Source organism: Mobula birostris, chromosome 2, assembly GCF_030028105.1.
Source record: "Mobula birostris isolate sMobBir1 chromosome 2, sMobBir1.hap1, whole genome shotgun sequence".
Classification (NCBI taxonomy): Eukaryota; Metazoa; Chordata; class Chondrichthyes; order Myliobatiformes; family Myliobatidae; genus Mobula; species Mobula birostris.
Window position 1 is genome coordinate 230,390,420 of NC_092371.1, and position 19,761 is coordinate 230,410,180.

The window sequence follows — 19,761 nt, forward strand, 5'->3', positions numbered from 1 at the left end:
CATAGGTTTACCCCTAGTGGTCAAGTTTCCTCCACCTCCCACAGATATGCAACTTGGCAGGTTAGTTTGCCACTGTTAATTTTCCCTGGTTTGTAGGTGAGTGGTAGAATCTGGGAGGAGCTTATAGACGTGGAAGTTTATGCAACAGGCAAATAAGCAAGAGGGTGGCATGGATCTGTAATTAAAAAAAGTGAAATCAAATCCATAGAAAGAGGTGACATAGGATTGGAAGATGTTGAATTGTTGTTGGTAGGGTTATGGAACTGCAAGGGTGAAAAGACCCTGATGGGAGTTATGTACAGGCCTCCAAACAGTAGCCAAGATGTGGGCTACAAATTACAGCAGGAGACAGAAAATGCATGTCAAAAAGGAAGTATTACAATAGTCAAGGGGGATTTCAATATGCAGGTAGATTGGGAAAATCCCAGGTTGCTGTTGATTTTGGATCTCAAGCGAGAGAATTTGTAGAATGCCTACAAGATGGCTGCTTAGAGCAGCATGTGATTGAGGCCACTAGGGGATCAGTTTTTCTGCATTAGGTATTGTGTAATGAACCAGAGTTGATTAAGGAGTTTAAGGTAAAGAAACCCTTAGGAAGCAGTGACCATAATATGATAGAATTAACCCTGCAATTTGAGAGGGAGAAGCTAAAGTCAAATGTATCAACATTACAGTGGATCAAAGGGAATTACAGAGGTATGAGAGATGAGCTGGCCAAAGTTGATTGGGTATATTAGCAGAGATGACAGCAGAGCAGCAATGGGTGAAATTTCTGGAAGCAATTTGGAAGGCGCAGGATAGACACATCCCAAAGAAGAAGAAGAATTATTCTAAAGACAGGATGACATAACTGTGCCCGACAAGGGAAACCAAAGCCAACATAAAAGCGACAAGAGAGGGCATATAATAGAGCAAAAATTAGTGGGAACTTAGAAGATTGGGAAATATTTAAAAATCAACGAAGGGCAACTAAAAAAACCAGTATGATCATAATACTGTCATGAACTGTGGCACTGAAGGGGAAAAGGCACATAGAATTTTGTGCACAAAGCGAGATAGTACAGGAGCAGGCACATTGGCCCACTAAGTTGTACCAAACTAATAAACTAATGACACCTAATTAAATTAACCCTTGCCACTTGCACATGGTCTACATCTCTCTACTCTCTGTATATTCATGTGCCTATCTAAGAGCCTTGTAAAGCTTTTATCATATCTTCCTGCTCCACCACCCTTGCCAGTGCATTCCAGGCACTAACCACATTTTTCATTTAAAATAAAATTGCCCTATGCATCTTATTCAAACTTTTCACCTCTCACGTCAGATGCAAGCCCTCCTATACAGTATTAGATATTTTGACTCTGGGAGAAAAATACCATTGTGGATCTATGCCTCTCTTAATCTTATAAACTTCTATCAGATCTTCCCTCAGCCTCTACTGCTCCAATGAAAACAACCCTAGTTTGACGAACCACTCTTTGTAACATATGCCCTGTAATCTAGGCAGCATCTTGGTAAACCTCTTCTTCACTCTCCCTATAATGGGACGACCGGATTTCAATGCAGTACTCTAGATGCAGCTAACAAGTGTTTTATAAAGTTGCAACATATCTTCCCAACTCTCGAACTCTGTGCCTTGTCAAATAAAGTCAAACGTGTCACATGCCTTCTTTGCCACCCTATCAACTTGTGCAGCTGCTTTCAGGAAGCTATGGACTATGACCCCATGATCCGACTATAAATTAATAATTGACTTGTGTTCCCAGCAGTGTGGATAACTTCCTTAAATTATATTGCTGGGAATGAGGACCTTTATTGAAATTGGCAGTACTGATATTGTCCAATGACACACTTTGGAACAATGTGTACTGATTTCCTCAGCCGTTGTCAGAATACACATCTAAGGCTGAAAATGTCATCAGCAGAATATGATGTCAAATTCCTGGAGTGGCATGATTCAGTCAGCAAATGATCTGTAATCACCTTTCATTCTGACAGATAGAAAATATTGATTTATGTATGTACAGGGCTGAAAATCCAACTCAATTACTTATTCTCAACCAGCTAAACTAAAAGAATTTGATATGATTTTTGCACCATGTCCTAAAATTCATCAATCCAAACTAAGGTATCACTGTAACAAAATTATACAGTCCAATAAAAGACAGTGGATGAGAAAACTCTGATCTGCAAACTGTAATATCATTTTAGAAACATAGGAAAATCTACAACACAATACAGGCCCTTTGGCCCACAATGCTGTGCCAAACATATACTTACTTTAGAAATTACCTCGGGTTACCACTAGCTCTATACTTTTCTAAGCTCCATATACCTATCCAGGAGTCTCCTAAAAGACTGTATTGTATCCGCCTCCACCACAGTCACCGGCAGCCCATTTCACATACTCACCACTCTGCGTAAAAAACTTACCCCTGACATCCCCTCTGTACCTACTTCCAAGCACCTTAAAACTGTGTCTTCTCGTGTTAGTCATTTCAGCCCTGAAATGCATTTTGTCATTGCTCATTTTACATTTCCATAAGCACATGAGATTATGCAGATTCTACAAAACTTGTAGCGTTCTTCCAGCATTTTGTGTGTGTTGCTCAATTTCTGCCCAGTTGTTTTCTACTCTTCCACCATCTTCTAATAGTATCCAGTCGCACAACTAGAAGTTTAATTGCTAACTTTTTTTTAGATTATGAAGACACGCAGTCCTCTTTTATTGTCAGTTAGTAATGCATGCATTAAGAAATGATACAATATTTCCTCTGGTGTGATATCACAAAACACAGGACAGACCAAGGCTGAAAAAAAACTAACAAAACCACATAATTATAACATATAGTTACGACAGTGCAACAATACCATAACTTCATGAAGAAGTCCATGAGCACAGTAGAAGTTCAAAGTCACTCAAATGTCCCACATCTCACGTAGACGGAGAGAAGGAAGAAAACTTCTCCCTGCCGTACCCGACCATGGGTATGACCACTCTGAGTCATCTGAAAACTTCAAGCTCTGATCAACTCTCCGACACCGAGTACTGAGCGCCATCTCTATCCGAACGATTCGACCTCCATCTCGGTCGCCAACAGCAGGCAAAGCCGGGGATTTTGAGGCCTACCCTCCAAAAGATTCCTGACCGTGCAGTAACGACAGCAGCGAATGAGCGTTTCAGAAATTTTTCCAGATGTTCCTCTGTGCTTTCACGTCCATCTTCATCAAATCAGAATTGTCCATGGCCCCTATTTAACAGATACTATATCATTTTTCATCGGAGGGCTGCGCACGCGCGGCGCACTGCTTCTCTTCACCTTCCGCTGTTTTTAGGTGGAATATTGTGAAGACCTTTTTCAAATAAAGGTACCCAATGTCATATGGCTAAGCATCGGTTCTTCTGTTGTCCAATAATATCCCTTAAGATAGTAAGCTTGTCACCTCAATGGGTGATCCCATTTTTACATTTTGGCCCTTGATGTCCTCTAAGCTGTCTTAATTGCTTCAAAAAATATTTCAGAAAAGTAGCCCAGTGTGAGCAGTAATGTGGTCTTGCAGCCTTGATGAATCCCAAGTGATCTTTACTTTTTTTAACAACTGAAATTTAATTGGTGTAATTTTATTATCCAGAGTGGAAAGTACATTGGGGAGCTATTGAATAGAAGAAAATTCAGCTCACGTGCAGGCTGACATAGCCAATGCACAACCTCATTACTCATGGATTACACATTTAGGTCAGGAATTTATTAACATTTAGTCTTAGTGAGCACCATTGTTGAATTAATGCTAGTAAGTGCCACATTGGAAAGATTATAAGCTGTGAATTTCTGTTCACTGAAAATGTGAATAAAGCTGTCCATATCTGTTTAACTTGGAATTTCTTAACAACATCCAGAGATGTTTCGGAATTCTTCAAATTGAAAAGTACAATGTCCTAATAGATCTTGCCTTTAAATGGTCTCTTTCTTTGATCTCTTTAAAGTAAGTTGATAAACTCTTTGCAAGTTTTTCTTCTGTTATCCACCAAGTTTGTAAAGATTTTGAGGTTATATGAATTAATTTTACTTTAAATATAACTTTAAACATAGAAAATGTGAGAACAAAAATATGGATCAGACTTGTTTGAAGATCTGTTGAGTGTAGTTTGATCTTATTACAAGAATTCTACAGCAATTTTGAAATAGTAATGGTCAGTAATGGCAAATCAACCATTTGATTTATTGATGAAAAAATAGATAATTTCTGCAGCATCTAAAATTTGAGCCATGCAAATTAATTTATTTATGATGTATAATCAGTAGTTTTTATTTTTGTGGCTTGTTTTTTTTGTGGATAAACGTAGCCAGAGAACGATTATGTGGTGTTTGTGATTACCCTCATCAGTATGCACAAGGTGTAGCATCTCTTACAGCATTTTTTTGTAAGCTTTATGTTTCTATTAGCTGTCAACTTTACACAAAGGATGAGGAAATTACTGTCATGGAAAAGTATTAGTAATCCAACTAAAAATACTGGTTTCTCCTTAGGGCGTTAGCATCTTACGCGTAGACATCAGTACAGTACAATAATAGTTTTTGCATTGCAGGTTATGCTAGTTTTTCTTGTGAAAGAGGCAGAATAGAGGTCATTCTGTATTGTTTTTCTAGTTTAGAGGCTTTAGATTATAATATATTATCTTCACGAGGAAAACAGTGAACATGACAGTCCTAAGCTGCTGTTTAAAAAAACTCAATAAATTCATTGCTTTAAATCTGTGTCTTCCAATTTTATTTTGCACTTTATCCCCCAGGAAAATGACCCATATCCTTGGCCGCTGTTTTCCTCTTACCCTATACCAAAGTGTTACCTTCAAGAACCAGTGAAAAATCTTGTTCTAAAACAAGGTAAAACATTAATAAATGAGTGCATTAGTAAGATTCTTTGGGAAATGTCTTAAAACATGTTGTTGGATACCTAAAGGGTGAAAGTGACTTTCATTCCTACTTGATACAAATAACAATAGCATTTCACATTATTAAAAAAGAATATTAATTTGTGTATGCCACCTCAGATAGAAAGAAGATGGTTGATCAGAGTTGTCACATGAAATGATTCTCTCTACTCAAATACTTAATGAATATTTGCTGAAAGCCATTACCCAGTATGAAAGTAACGGCAGTGCAAAAGTGTTGAGAGATATTATTTGACTACATCAGTAAAACTACATTTACAGCATAATATAATTTTAAACTGCTTTTGACCATTGCATTTATATTATATTTTACAGAATCTGTTTAAAATGTTTTGCTTTTCATTATTAATGTTTCTATACATTTCTTACAGTGGGGGGTGGGGTGGGGAAAAATGTCAGTGTTTCAGGTCAAACGTTGCATCAAGACCCAGATTCCTGCATCTGCAGTCATTGATATTGATGACTGATCTGACCATGTCATTGTTATGACAGAATCACAGTTTGGGTAAATTGGTAACTTGTTTGTTTCTTGTATTGAACTCTTCCTTTGGGAGTTGTGGACTAGCATGACCTACTGAATATACCTCCTGCTTTGCATTTTGTAACTCTGCAGTCTTTTATATATAATCTTTTGTCTACTGTGCCCATTCACTCATTGACCAGAACACCTTGTTTACAGCTTATCCCCATGGTTACACTGGTTTTACCCTAATAGAGACATTCTCCCTCCCACATCCTCAGTACCACTTAATAAGCCTTTCTTACCAATTCTGACAAAGCATCTTCAACCTGAAGCATTGGCTCTGTTTCTTTTACAACAAACGTTGTCTGACCTGCAAAGTATTTCCAGTATTTTTTGTTTAATATCAGTAGTATAGCAGTCCTTGTTTGGAATACTGATCCTAAGACTTGGGTTCAAATCTAGTATAGCAGTTATTGCTCTGGAAAATTTGATCCTGAGACATGTGTTCAAATGACACCAAGGCAGGTGGAGAATTGAAATTTAGGCAGCTAAATAAATCTGGAATTATAGAAAAAATATATAAAGCCACAAAACCATCAAATTGCTATAAACCTCACCAATGTCCTTCTGAGAAGACATATTTTGTCCTCACTCTGCCTGACCTATTTCTGAAACTACTCACACTAACATGGCTGACTATTATTACCACCCCCTGCCACCCCAACCCAGACAATAAGTGCTATTATGCTTAGTAATACTCAATTGCCAATTAGGGAAAATTGTTTTTCACAATTTACCATGTCAAAAGAGTTTATACTTTTCAATCTGTATTAAATTATTTCACAACTTTTACTGGTCCAGCAGATATAGTCCCAGTATCTTGTCCCTGCCCTCATAACTTTTGGCCATCATTTCTCTTAGGAGTCTCCAATTAATTAAAATTATCTTTACTATTTAATCTTAACAACAACTTGAGCTGTAAGTGTATGAAATAAACATTCATCTGGGACTGATTTAACTGGCAAGGAACTCCCAAAGTAATAGATGTAGGATTATGAAGTAAGCCACACAAAGAGACACAAGTATAAATTAGAGGAGGTTAATTGAGACTGAAATTCAGTATAAAAAGAGAAATAAATAAAAAGATGGATGAAGAAAGAAAGACATTTTCCTTGTTTCTGCAATCCATTTCTGCAAGATTACATTTTAATGGGTAATTAAAGGAAGCTTAGCACATATCTGTCAAGTGTGTGTGGGTGTATAGAGTTGGGAAAGGGTTTGTTTTGCTGTTGTTCTGTTGAAAATTGTATACATGCTATGTTGGCACCGGAGTGTATGGTGACATTTGTGAGTTGTTGTCCTGACATGTCTTCAGATTGTGTTCATAAACACAACAGATTCTGCAGATGCTGGAAATCCAGAGTAAAACACAAAAAGTACTGGAGGAACTCAGCAAGTCAGTCAGCATCTGTGGAGGGAAATACTCAGAGTGAGACCTTTCGTCAGTCTTGATGAAGGGTCTTGACCCAAAATGTCAACTGTTTATTTCCCTCCACAGATGCTCCCTGACCTGCTGAGTTCTTCCAGCATTATGTGTGCGTTGCCCAGTTAATGCAAATGGCGTCTTTCAATGCACATATGTTTAATAAATGTACCTATGTAATCTAAGTAACTTGAACTTCATCATTTTTCTTAACCTGAAGTTGTTGTCACAAGTGGGGTATTTAAAGGATTCTTTGAAAGATACTACATAAATGCAAGTGCTTCCATTAACCACTTACAATGCAAATTTTGTCTGAATATAGTGATTTTCTTTAAACAAAAATGTAATATAAAGTAATATAACCTATAACTGATCTTATTACTGCTTAGATAATGAAGTTATCAAATTACTGAAGAATTCAGAGAAGCAGGCAGACTGGTTAGAGTGCTGTAAAAAGCTGTTGTGTAAAACTATGACAACTAGGCCTGAAATTATCAAAGGAAACAGTAAGTTTTCAAGTTTATATCATTATCAATGTATTTTTGACAAGCATTCTATAAGTACAAAATAAAAAACAAGTATTTCAATTTTCAGTGGAAACTTTAAACATTTCTTCAACAATAGGATGGATTTGTGGTTGTAAATTTATAATCTCCCTTGTAAATTCTACTTTTTACCTGCTTGACTGGAGTGAAGTGTGGGATTCCAGAGCTACTGAACTTTTGTTCAGCTGGTCACTGATTTTGGGGCAGCTGCATTCCTCTTCATTTGTCATTGATTCCAGTCAGGTCACAAACTTCTGCAGATTTTCCGGATAATTTTGCCAGGAACTCTGTCCTATTGATCAGGCCAATGCAGGAGCTCCATTGAATGTTGAAACAGAGGTTGAGTATAAAGAAATCTGTCTTTTTGATTTATTTTAATTAGCTTCATTAAAATATACTTATTTGTTTTCCTGTTGTTAGTCTCTTGTAACAGTATTGTTAATGTCAGAACCATACATCAATTTTAAATCTCAGTGACAATCTTGATGCTAGCAAACTAGAAGTGGGACTTCACTGATAATTCAGGCATCAAAGCTTGTCAGTTACACTCAGGCTTCATGTTGCACTGGTTCACACCAATCAGCTGCAGGTGGCTTCCTAGCAGAAGACTGAGTTTGGATGTCTTCTCATAGAACTGATAAAATTACAAGATCTTGTATAATTGGCTTGCCAATCAATGGAAAATCTAACTTATTTTCTTTCATTTCTTTTTTCTGTGTGTGTGAAACTGAAGGCAGCAGCACCACAGTGGTTCAAGAAAACCATTCCCCACTAAATTCTTAATGGCAAATAGGAACGGACAATGAATGCTGTCCTCATCAGCAATGGCCACATTCTGCAGACGGTATTATTTTAGGAATTGTAGAAATAGCTATATTCTGCTTCTTTCCAACAAAAGTTGTGCTGAGGTTTCACAATTTCACTTACCCTTAGCATTGAAATGTTGCCACAACCTACAGACTCTGGAGGTTCAAGGAATCTTCATCTCATGTTCTCCATATTTATTGCTTATTTATTTATTTCTTTTTGCACAATTTGTTGTCTTTTGCTCATTGGTTGAACGCTCAAGTTGGTGTGATCTTTTATCGACTCTATTATGGATTTATTGTATGCCTGCAAGAAAAATGAATCTCAGAGTCGTATATGGTGACATATAGAAACATAGAAAATCTACAGGCTACTGGAGAGACTTTAAACTAGAATGGTTGGGGGATGGGAATCAAATTGAAGAAACTAGGAGAGAGGAGGTTAGTTCACAAATAGAGAAAGCTAGTAGACAGTGTGTGAGGGAGGATAGGCAGGGGACAGAGAACGAGAGCACTCAGTCCAAAGATGTAGAGGAGAAGGAAGAAAAAGACAACAAAGTTGTTTGCACCATTAGGGATAAACAGAGAGTAAGAGGTGGAGAGTTTCTTAAATGCATCTATTTTAATGCTGGGAGCATTGTAAGAAAGGTGGACGAGCTTAGAGCATGGATTGATACCTGGAAATGTGATGTTGCAGCTATTAGTGAAACATGGTTGCAGGAGGGGTGTAATTGGCAACTAAATATTCCTGGATTTCGTTGCTTCAAGTGTGATAGAATCGGAGGGTTAAAATGGGGAGGTGTTGCATTGCTTGTCAGGATAGACAAGCTTTGGCAGGATAGATTAGAGGACTCGTCTAGGGAGGCTATTTGGGTGGAATTGAGGAATGGGAAAGGTGTAGTAACGTTTATAGGGGTGTATTATAGACCACCTAATGGGGAGCGAGAATTATAGGAGTAAATTTGTAAGGAGATAGCAGATATTTGTAGTAAGCACAAGGTTGTCATTGTGGGAGATTTTAATTTTCCACACGTAGACTGGGAAACCCATTCTGTAAAAGGGCTGGATGGTTTGGAGTTTGTAAAATGTGTGCAAGATAGTTTTTTGCAGCAATACATAGAGGTACCAACTAGAGAAGGGGCAGTGTTGGATCTCCTATTAGGGAATGAGATAGGTCAGGTGACAGAGGTATGTGTTGGGGAGCACTTCGGGTCCAGTGATCACAATGCCATTAGTTTCAATATAATTATGGAGAAGGACAGGACTGGACCCAGGGTTGAGATTTTTGATTGAAGAAAAGCTAACTTTAAGGAGATGCGAAAAGATTTAGAAGGAGTGGATTGGGACAATTTGTTTTATGGGAAGGATGTAATAGAGAAATGGAGGTCATTTAAAGGTGAAATTTTGAGGGTACAGAATCTTTATGTTCCTGTTAGGTTGAAAGGAAAAGTAAAAAGTTTGAGAGAACCATGGTTTTCAAGGGATATTGGAAACTTGGTTCGGAAAAAGAGGGAGATCTACAATAAATATAGGCAGCTTGGATTAAATGAGGTACTCGAGGAATATAAAGAATGTAAAAAGAATCTTAAGAAAGAAATTAGAAAAGCTAAAAGAAGATATGAGGGTGCTTTGGCAAGTAAGGTGAAAATAAATCCAAAGGGTTTCTACAGTTATATTAATTGCAAAAAGATAGTGAGGGTTAAAATTGGTCGCTTAGAGAATCAGAGTGGACTGCTATGTGTGGAGCAAAAAGAGATGAGGAAGATTTTAAACAATTTCTTTTCTTCGGTATTCACTAAGGAGAAGGATATTGAATTGTGTAAGGTAAGGGAAACAAGTAGAGTAGTTATGGAAACTATGATGATTAAAGAAGAGGAAGTACTGGAGCTTTTAAGGAATATAAAAGTGGATAAGTCTCCGGGTCCTGACAGGATATTCCCTAGGACCTTGAGGGAAGTTAGTGTGGAAATAGCACGGGCTCTGACAGAAATATTTCAAATGTCATTAGAAACGGGGATGATGCTGGAGGATTGGCGTATTGCTCATGTTGTTCCATTGTTTAAAAACGAATTATTGGCCTGTGAGTTTGACGTCAGTGGTGGGTAAATTGATGGAAGGTACTCTTAGAGATGATATATATAATTATCTGGATAGATAGGGTCTGATTAGGAACAGTCAACATGGATTTGTGCATGGAAAGTCATGTTTGACAAATCCTACTGAATTTTTTGAAGAGGATACTAGGAAAGTTGACGAGGGTAAAGCGGTGGATGTTGTCTATATGGATTTCAGTAAGGCCTTTGACAAGGTTCTACATGGAAGGTTAGTTAGGAAGGTTCAATCCTTAGGTATTAATATTGAAGCAGTAAAATGGATTCAACAGTGGCTGGATGGGAGACACCAGAGAGGAGTGGTGGATAACTGTTTGTCAGATTGGAGGCCGGTGTCTAGTGGTGTGCCTCAGGGATCTGTACTGGGTCCAATGTTGTTTGTCATATATATTAATGATCTGGATGATGGGATGGTAAATTGGATTAGTAAGTATGCAGATGATACTAAGATAGGTGGAGTTATGGATAATGAAGTAGGTTTTCAAAGCTTGCAGAGAGATTTAGGCCAGTTAGAAGAGTGGGCTGAGAGCTGGCAGATGGAGTTTAATGCTGATAAATGTGAGGTGCTACATTTTGGTAGGACTAGTCGAAATAGGACGTATATGGTAAATGGTAGGGCATTGAAGAATGCAGTAGAATAGAGGGATCTAGGAATAATGGTGCATAGTCCCCTGAAGGTAGAATCTCATGTGGATAGGGTAGTGAAGAAAGCTTTTGGTATGCTGGCCTTTATAAATCAGAGCATTGAATATAGGAGTTGGGATGTAATGTTGAAATTGTACAAGGCATTGGTAAGGCCAAATTTGGAGTATTGTGTACAGTTCTGGTCACCGAATTATAGGAAAGATTGAGAGAGTACAGAGAAGTTTTACTAGAATGTTACCTGTGTTTCATCACCTAAGTTACAGAGAGGTTGAACAAGTTAGAGCTTCATTCTTTGGAGTGTAGAAGGTTGAGGGGGAACTTGATAGAGGTATTTAAAATATGAGGGGGATAGATAGAGTTAACATGGATAGGCTTTTTCCATTGAGAGTGGGGGAGATTCAAACAAGAGGACATGAGTTGAGAGTTAAAGGGCAAAAGTTTAGGGGTAACATGAGGGGGAACTTCTTTACTCAGAGAGTGGTAGCTATGTGGAACGAGCTTCCAGCAGAAGTGGTTGAGGCAGGTTTGTTGTCATTTAAAGTTAAATTGGATAGCTATATGGACAGGAAAGGAATTAAGGGTTATAGGCTGAGTGCAGGTTGGTGGAACTAGGTGAGAGTAAGAGCTCGGCACGGACTAGAAGGGCCGAGATGTCCTGTTTCCGTGCTGTAATTGTTATATGGTTATATAGCAGAATACAGGCCCTTCAGCCCACAATGCTGTGCCGAACATGTACTTACTTTAAAAATTACCTTGGGTTACCCATAGCCCTCTATTTTTTTAAGCTCCATTACCTATCCAGGAGTCTCTTGAAAAACCCTATCATTACCGCCTCCTCCACCGCTGTCGGCAGCCCATTCCATGCACTCACCACTCTCTGCGTAAAAAACTTACCCCTGACATCTCCTCTGTACCTACTTCCATGCAGCTTAAAATTATGAGGATAATAAATTTATTTTGAACTTTGAATTTTGTTTAAAAGAAATAGTCAAAGGTATGTTGTTTTTGGCATCCGTTAGTCGCATGAGACCATGGATTTGTGCCTTGGAAAATTTTAGTGTTTAAAGATAAGTTACAACTGAGATTAACCTGAACTATGAATGATTGAATAAATTCTGAATATAAATCATTATTTGAAAAATAGTAAGTTATCCTGTTTCCCCAGATTGAAAGATAATCCAAATCCAGTTAAAGATTTAGGAAAGTAATTCTTCAAGAATGTATCATAAGTTTTACGGCCTTACTGTTCTGAATTTCTGAATCATTTATAGTCATTGGGATGAAGTGCTTTGATGATCTTTTAGATTGTCTATCTAGTCTGTTGCATATATTTTCAAAAAAAGCATAGATAGTTGCTACATCAAAAGACACATTTGCGCCTAATGTAGATATCCTTAAGTCTATTGAGTCCTATTATGAATCAACAATCAGCAGCCTCTTCACCTTCCGTCGGGGACTTTCCACTTTATTTGACTCCCTTGTCCACCCTAAAACCGTTCAGCATCCCAAATAGTCCTTCCAGATATAGGTGACTCTTCACCTTTGAGTCTTTTGGGATCATCTATGACATCCGGTACTTCTGGTGTGGCCTCCTGTACATCTCCTTGAGACCTAATGCAGATTGGTGGACTGCTTTGTCAAGCACCTTTTTCCTGTCCATTGCAAAAGGCAGGATCTCCCAGTGGCCACTTTCCATTCCCATTCCGAGACGTTTGTCCACAGCTTCTTCTACTGCCGTGATGAGGCCAAACCTAAGTTCGAGGAGCAACACTTCATATTCCGTCTGGATAGCCTCCAATCTGATGGTATGACCATCAACTTCTCCAACCACTGGTAATTTCTACACCCTTTTGTCTTCGCTCTTCTTTGTCCATTCTAGTTATGCTCTCACCCTTTTCTTTTCCTCACCTGCCCGTCACTTCCTTCTGGTTCGCTTTCTCTTTGCATTTCATTCATAGTCCATTATCCTCTCCTATCATATTTCACCTTCTTTGGCCTTCTATCTCTTCCACTTATCTTCTTCCAGATTCCTACTTCATCACCTCACCCCTTCACCTGTCAGGCAACATCTATGAAAAGGAATAAAGAGTCAATATCTCAAGCTGAGACCCTTCATCAGGATTGGAAAGGAAGGGGGCAGCAGCCAGAGTAAGAAGGTGGGGGGAGGGGATGGAGTACAAGCTGGTAAGTGATGGGTGAGACCTGGTAAGGAACGCAGTAACATCACCCCAGGTAAATTTTCATGGAAACATTACCCATTGCTAATTATCTGTGGACTTTTGACATCAGAATTTGGGGATTATGATGCATCAACGTGGAAAGGTGTAAGTTCTGTAAGAGTTTCATATAAAAGAGACTTTCCCTCAGTGCAATAACCTACTACTTGAACAACTAATTGCATTACAAATAATAAGTAGGCAAACTGTATCTATTCTTCTCCGGCAAATCAAAAGTTAGTCTGGCTTCTATTTGTTTACATTTCTAACCTTTGGGGAATTGTATAATATTGTTGATGTATGTTTTGGATGCTGAAAAACTGAAATGAACAAGAACTACTTACCATTTGTTTAATATTGTTATTTAAATGATGGATATCTGCTTTTACTGGAAAATATTTTGGTCAGTAGATAGGAGGTTTGAATAAATTGTAAAATTGCTAATTTTATTTTTTTTTTCAGTGCTACCAGCAATAAGACAACTTGTTTAAAACATCCAGTCAAGAAATTTAGATCTGGATTTTACATAAAACTGCTAGCGGGTGTACTATTTCTTTTCAAAAACATTTGTTACTGCTTTTTATAAAAAATCTTCTTTTCGTTTGAAAGGGGTTGAAGATAATATTTGACTTACATCTTACAGAATGCCTCAAATTTTAAAAATATGTTTTATTTCAGTTAAATAATAGTCTGTGAAGGTAATTTTTACAAAGGGTTTTTAACCTAAAAATTAACTTTGATTTTCCTCCCAAAGACACAGACTAATATATTGGGTATTTCCAGCATTTTCTGCTTCTGTTGTTTGTTTTTGCATCTGCATTTATTTCAAATTTTCTACGTTTGTTTGTTGTGCATTAACATCTTGTGTCTTTCTTTAAACTTTAGCTCTTGCTGAATTACTGGAGAAAGTTGTTGGGTATTGCTCTAATAACCCACCTGAGTGCTGTTTCAAACCTTATGAAAGTGAGTTATTTCTGTCTCTTACCCAAATTAAATACAAAAAAACATAAAATTTACTTTTCCCTTGAATTACTAGAATTGTTTGAAATGTAAGTACTTTATTGTGCTTATGTAGATTTTCCTTTCAAAGATAGACTGTTGAAAATGTTTAATGTAACATTGTAGAGAATTCCTTCTGGGAATGGTAATTAGGGATTTAGTTTGTATAGCAAGATTTAAAATATGGATTTGGAAAATGCTGTATAAAGCTCCAGGGTTGATGGGTTTAAGTGGTATGTCAATGCATAATTAAAATGCACTTGACTTTTAGAGAAAAATTTGAAGGTTCGGGAACCTTTCCAAAATTAGTATTGTTATTCCAGCTGCCTTTATTATAAGTATGTGAATTGCTTATATTGAAGTCTTTTTTGTAAATTTGGGAAAGACAACTCCCAGGCCGTTTCTGTGAAAAAATCGCTGAAAAAATATTCCTTTCAAATTCTTTGACCAATTTTCTGTGAAGTTGATACCGTGGCATGCAAAAGTTGGGCACCCCAGTCAAAATATCTGTTACTGTGAATAGCTAAGCGAGTAAAAGATGAACTGATTTCCGAAAGGCATAAAGTTAAAGATGAGATATTTCTTTAATATTTTAAGCAAGAAAACTTTTTTATTTCCATCTTTTACAGTTTCAAAATACCAAAAAAGGAAAACGGTGTGAAGCAAAAGTTTGGACACCCTTCATGGTCAGTACTTAGTAACACCCCCTTTAGCAAGTATCGCAGCTTGTAAATGCTTTTTGTAGCCAGCTAAGAGTCTTTCATTTCTTGTTTGGGGTATTTTCGCCCATTCTTCCTTGCAAAAGGCTTCTAGTTCTGTGAGATTCTTGGGCTGTCTTTCATGCACTGCTCTTTTGAGGTCTATCCACAGATTCTCAATGATGTTTAGGTCAGGGGACTGTGAGAGCCATGGCAAACCCTTCAGCTTGTGCCTCTTGAGTTCTATTCGAAAGGTTCAAAGGTACATCTAAACAAGCCTGATGCATTTTGGAAACAAATCCTGTGGACTGATGAAGTTAAAATAGAACTTTTTGGCTGCAATGAGCAATGTTTGGAGAAAAAAGGGTGCAGAATTTCATGAAAAGAACCCCTCTCCAACTGTTAAGCATCGGGGTGGATCAATCATGCTTTCGGCTTGTGTTGCAGCCAGTGGCATGGGGAACATTTACTGGTAGAGGGAAGAATGAATTCAATTAAATACCAGCAAATTCTGGAAGCAAACATCACACCATCTGTAAAAAAGCCGAAGATGAAAAAAGGATAACTTCTACAACAGGATAATGATCCTAAACACACCTCAAAATCCACAATGGGCTACCTCAAGAGGCGCAAGCTGAAGGTTTTGCCATAGCCCTCGCAGTCCCCTGACCTAAACATCATCGAGAATCTGTGGATAGACCTCAAAAGAGCAGTGCATGCAAGACAGCCCAAGAATCTCATAGAACTAGAAGCCTTCTGCAAGGAAGAATAGGCACAATTCCCCCAAACGAGAATCGAAAGACTCTTAGCTGGCTACAGAAAGGGTTTACAAGCTGTGATACTTGCCAAAGGGGGTGCTACTAAGTACTGACCATGCAGGGTGCCCAAACTTTTGCTTTGGGCCCTTTTCCTTTTTCGTTATTTTGAAACTGTGAAAGATAGAAATGAAAAAGTTTTCTTGCTTAAAATATTAAAGAAATATCTCTTCTTTAACTTTATGCCTTTTAGAAATCAGTTCATCTTTTACTCGCTTAGCTATTCACAGTAACAGAAATTTTGACCAGGGGTGTCCAAACTTTTGCTTGTCACTGTACGTATTCTTTATTTTATGGGTTGTGGATGATGCTGAACATTTGCTTTCTGTTGTTTTCTCTTAAAAGATGGCAGTGGACCATTGCCATGTGCTGCTTTAATCCTCCTGTTGAAAATTTCACAGTGCACTGGCTGTAAGTTCCAGTTTCAAACCCAGCAGTGGTTAAGAAAAGATGATATATTCCCAAGTCAGATATTGTTTGACTTGGAGGAGAAATTGCAGGTAGAGGTATTTTCATGCACCTTGTTCATTCTGTGTCCTGAAAGTCCTGGCTTTAGGAGATATTAATTGAGAAGACCTGACAAATTGGTGCAGTGCATTTTGTAGTTGGTACATACTGTGATCACAGTGTATTGGTGGTAAAGAGAGTGAATGTTTCGAATCTGGTATGGCTAACAATTAAATATACTTCTTTGTCCATGACATTAAGGTTTTTGAATTGTTGGAATTTCAATCATTAAGCAAGTGATGAATATTCTTATACTTCCCTGTCTTGTAAGTTGTTGATAGTGGAACGACTTTTGGAAGTCTGCTAGGGAAGTCCCTCTCCATATTCTAACTAGCCTCGTCTTGGACCAGAATTTAAATCACTAGTCCAGGAAAGTTGTTGATCAATATTTAAAAAGGGTGGCATAATAAAATAGCAGCCAGCGTAATGCTTTACAGCACTGGTGATCAGCAATCAGGGTTCAATTCCCACTGCTGTCTGTAAGGAGTTTGTACGTTCTTTTGGTGACTGCCTAAGTTTTCTGCAGTTGTTCCGGTTTCCTTCCACATTCCAAAGGCTACAGGTTAGAGTTATAAGTTGTGGGCAAGCTGTGTTGACACTGGAAGCATGGCAACATTTGCAGGGTGCTGCCCCCATATCCTTGGACTGTGTTGGTCACTGATGCAAACAACGCATTTCACTGTATGTTTTGATGTTTCAGCAAGTATATGTAACAATAAAGCTAATCTTTAAATTCTTTGGGGTGCAGTGGGATTTTTTTTAAAATCATGACATTATTGTTGAATATTGAAGATAGATGGTTAGATTCTCTTTTATTGTAAATGTAAATGCGATTATTAAATGTTATAAATGAATGATAAATAAGTTGTCACGATTTTATAGATTATTTGTTAAGTACTTTAGCTTGCATTTCTGAAGGTATTTCCCTATCCTGTTAGTAGTAAGTATTGCATGCAGTGTTTTCATGATGTACAGTAAATCGCCTGTGCACCCTCTCCAGTAGAATTATATCCTGTAATAACTCAAATTAAGTGTGCAGTACTTGGTCTGTAGTTATTGTGTATGGTTGCAGTATAAGCTCACTGCTCACATATTCTTTGCCACAGCTTATAGAGGATTTGGTTTATTGACCATCCTATTGACCTATCCTTTAAGCACTTACATACATTTCAAGAGCCTTCTGTTCCTTAACATCTCTCACTATCTTTTCATTTAGTTGTATATTCACTTCCCTGACTGAACTACGTGAATGGATTCCTTATATTTCCATGATTTCAGTTCCAAAAATTGTGCAGATAGAATCTCCTTTTAACAAGACAAATATAAAATATTCTGCTCTTATTTGCAAGGAAGGAATTGAAAAGATTTAAATTGAGAAGTATATGTACATAATTCATGCATGACTTGGAATATCACATGAAAACTATTTGAATTTGAGTTTTTCAAACTTCCCTCTCAATGCAGCAATGATCTTAATTATAAGAACCTGATTTATATGGCGGTGAGGACTAAGAATCTATTTCAGATCCCTATCGACTCAGCAAGTCTTGTGGTGATGGTGACAAAAATTCTTCAATAGACCTAAATTCCTTCAATGAGGGAGAAATAAACATAAATCCTAGCAGAAGTGTAGGCTTTATGAATTCTCTTGCTTCCAAGCAACATAGTAACACTCATCATCAAAGCTTATAGATGAAAAGTGACCATATGATTTAAGATGCAATGTATCCTGAATGCCCTTACCTATATATATTATATAGGACCCTAGGTCTTGTTTTGAATATTAAAAAAGACCAGCCACTTATTGAGCCTCCATAAAAGTTGACGATATCACCCTTGAAAATGTAGACCACTTTCTCTACCATGGCAGAATTCTCTCATCAAAAGCAGACATCAATTCAGAGATCAACCATTGCCTGAGTATTGCTAGTGGTGCCTATGGAAGATTAAGGAAAGAGCCTTTGAAGATCATGACCTACATTTGATCTATACAATAGTCATCCTTCCTGTATGGAGGAAGGATTGCTGTATGGAGTTGAATCATGGGCCACTTAGAGTAAACACCTGAAAACACTGAAACAATACCACCAAAAAGCCTTACAAAAGATTTTGAGGATCAGCCGGAACAACATACTGGAGGAGTCCAACATGAACAGCATTTCCAGCATGATAAAGCAACACCAGCTCCGATGTTATGTTCTGCCTAACTCAGTTCTCTTCAAACAGATCATTTACTCCTAGTTCAGCAAGCCCCTGATGGGCAAAGGAAATGCTTGAAAGTAACATCAAAATCAGCCTGAAGAAACTTAACACGACATCTAAGAACTGGGAAGGCATTGCACTCAGTAGATGAACTTGGAGGAAATCTGTTCAAGAGAGAGCTGTGCTACATGAGAGTGACCTTCAGTGTGCCACAGAGAACAAGAGGCGCTTGCAAAAGGGGAGACTGAACAACCAAAAGACCCAGCTACTAACCAGAGCCTCCACTTACCCATAACCACTCTGTACTGAAATGTTTGGATCCTGGTCAGCCTTTGCAGCAGGAGTTCCCAACCTTTTTTATCGACCCCTACCATTAGCTGAGGGGTCTGTGGACCCCAGGTTGCCAACCCCTGCTCAACAGCCACCAATAGACAACCTCTTAGGAGAAAATCATACTCAACTTCAGTGATCGCACTGCTACGTGATTTAGATACAACTGATACACAGCAAATGACTTAGTGGGAGATGAAGAGGGATGAAAATTAGGGTGAAAGAAAGTAGTATAAGGTTTTCAAAACTGCTTTTGAAATGTGCATTTCACTTAAGCCTATAAACAGATCACAAAAATGTAGTGTGATAATAAATACTTTAATTTGTCAATTTTTTCATAGAATGAGTAATGATCCTCAAGGAGAAAAATGTTTGACCATGAAAAGGCTAGAAGCAATGCATATGCTGAATAGCCAGTTACAATAGGCTAACATTTCTGTTACTATGTTCTGGAATTGATTAATTTTGAAACAAAATTCCCAAACAGTAGCAAATAAATTAGTGATTGCACAGTCTGCATCTGCTTATCTGTAATTTTACGGAATTCAAGCTTTTCAAATTGTGATATTTGGTTTGTATTTTGATAAAAATGTCCTTTCATTTTCAGGATGTGATTTTTTGAAACTAGTTGAGTACGATATGATCAAAAGTTTCTTATTGCCACATGAAAAAATCCTGAATAGTAATAATTTATACAGACCTTAGTTGTTCTAACTGCATCATAATTAATTAATAAATTAATAATTTTAGCTAGATTGGAATTTAGATGGTCTGAACAGAAATTATTGGCAAATAACCTTGAATTGATAGGATTAAAGTATCGTTAGGATACTAGTAATCAAAATTATCCTGCCTTGTATTTCACTATTGCTGTTCACTTTATTGGTGTTAAAAATTCTTCTCAAAGTAAATTCTAAGTGAGGAGAGGAATACATTTCAACGTGAGACTCATTTATAACTGTTCAAAATCCATGTCACTAAAAGTA

General features: G+C 37.6%; 1 protein-coding gene across 2 annotated transcripts in view; it reads left to right on the top strand.

Annotated features, from left to right (window-relative positions):
- tbc1d32 (TBC1 domain family, member 32) overlaps window positions 1–19,761 on the top strand; it is a 241,352-nt gene that overhangs the window by 177,413 nt on the left and 44,178 nt on the right. Inside the window, exons 26-28 of one of the 2 annotated variants that reach the window (XM_072279190.1) lie at window positions 4,794–4,887; window positions 7,291–7,407; window positions 14,110–14,187. In XM_072279190.1, the coding sequence (XP_072135291.1) occupies window positions 4,794–4,887; window positions 7,291–7,407; window positions 14,110–14,187 (289 nt within the window). The remainder of the gene's footprint in view (window positions 1–4,793; window positions 4,888–7,290; window positions 7,408–14,109; window positions 14,188–19,761) is intronic. The other variant, XM_072279195.1, reaches the window with a different exon arrangement.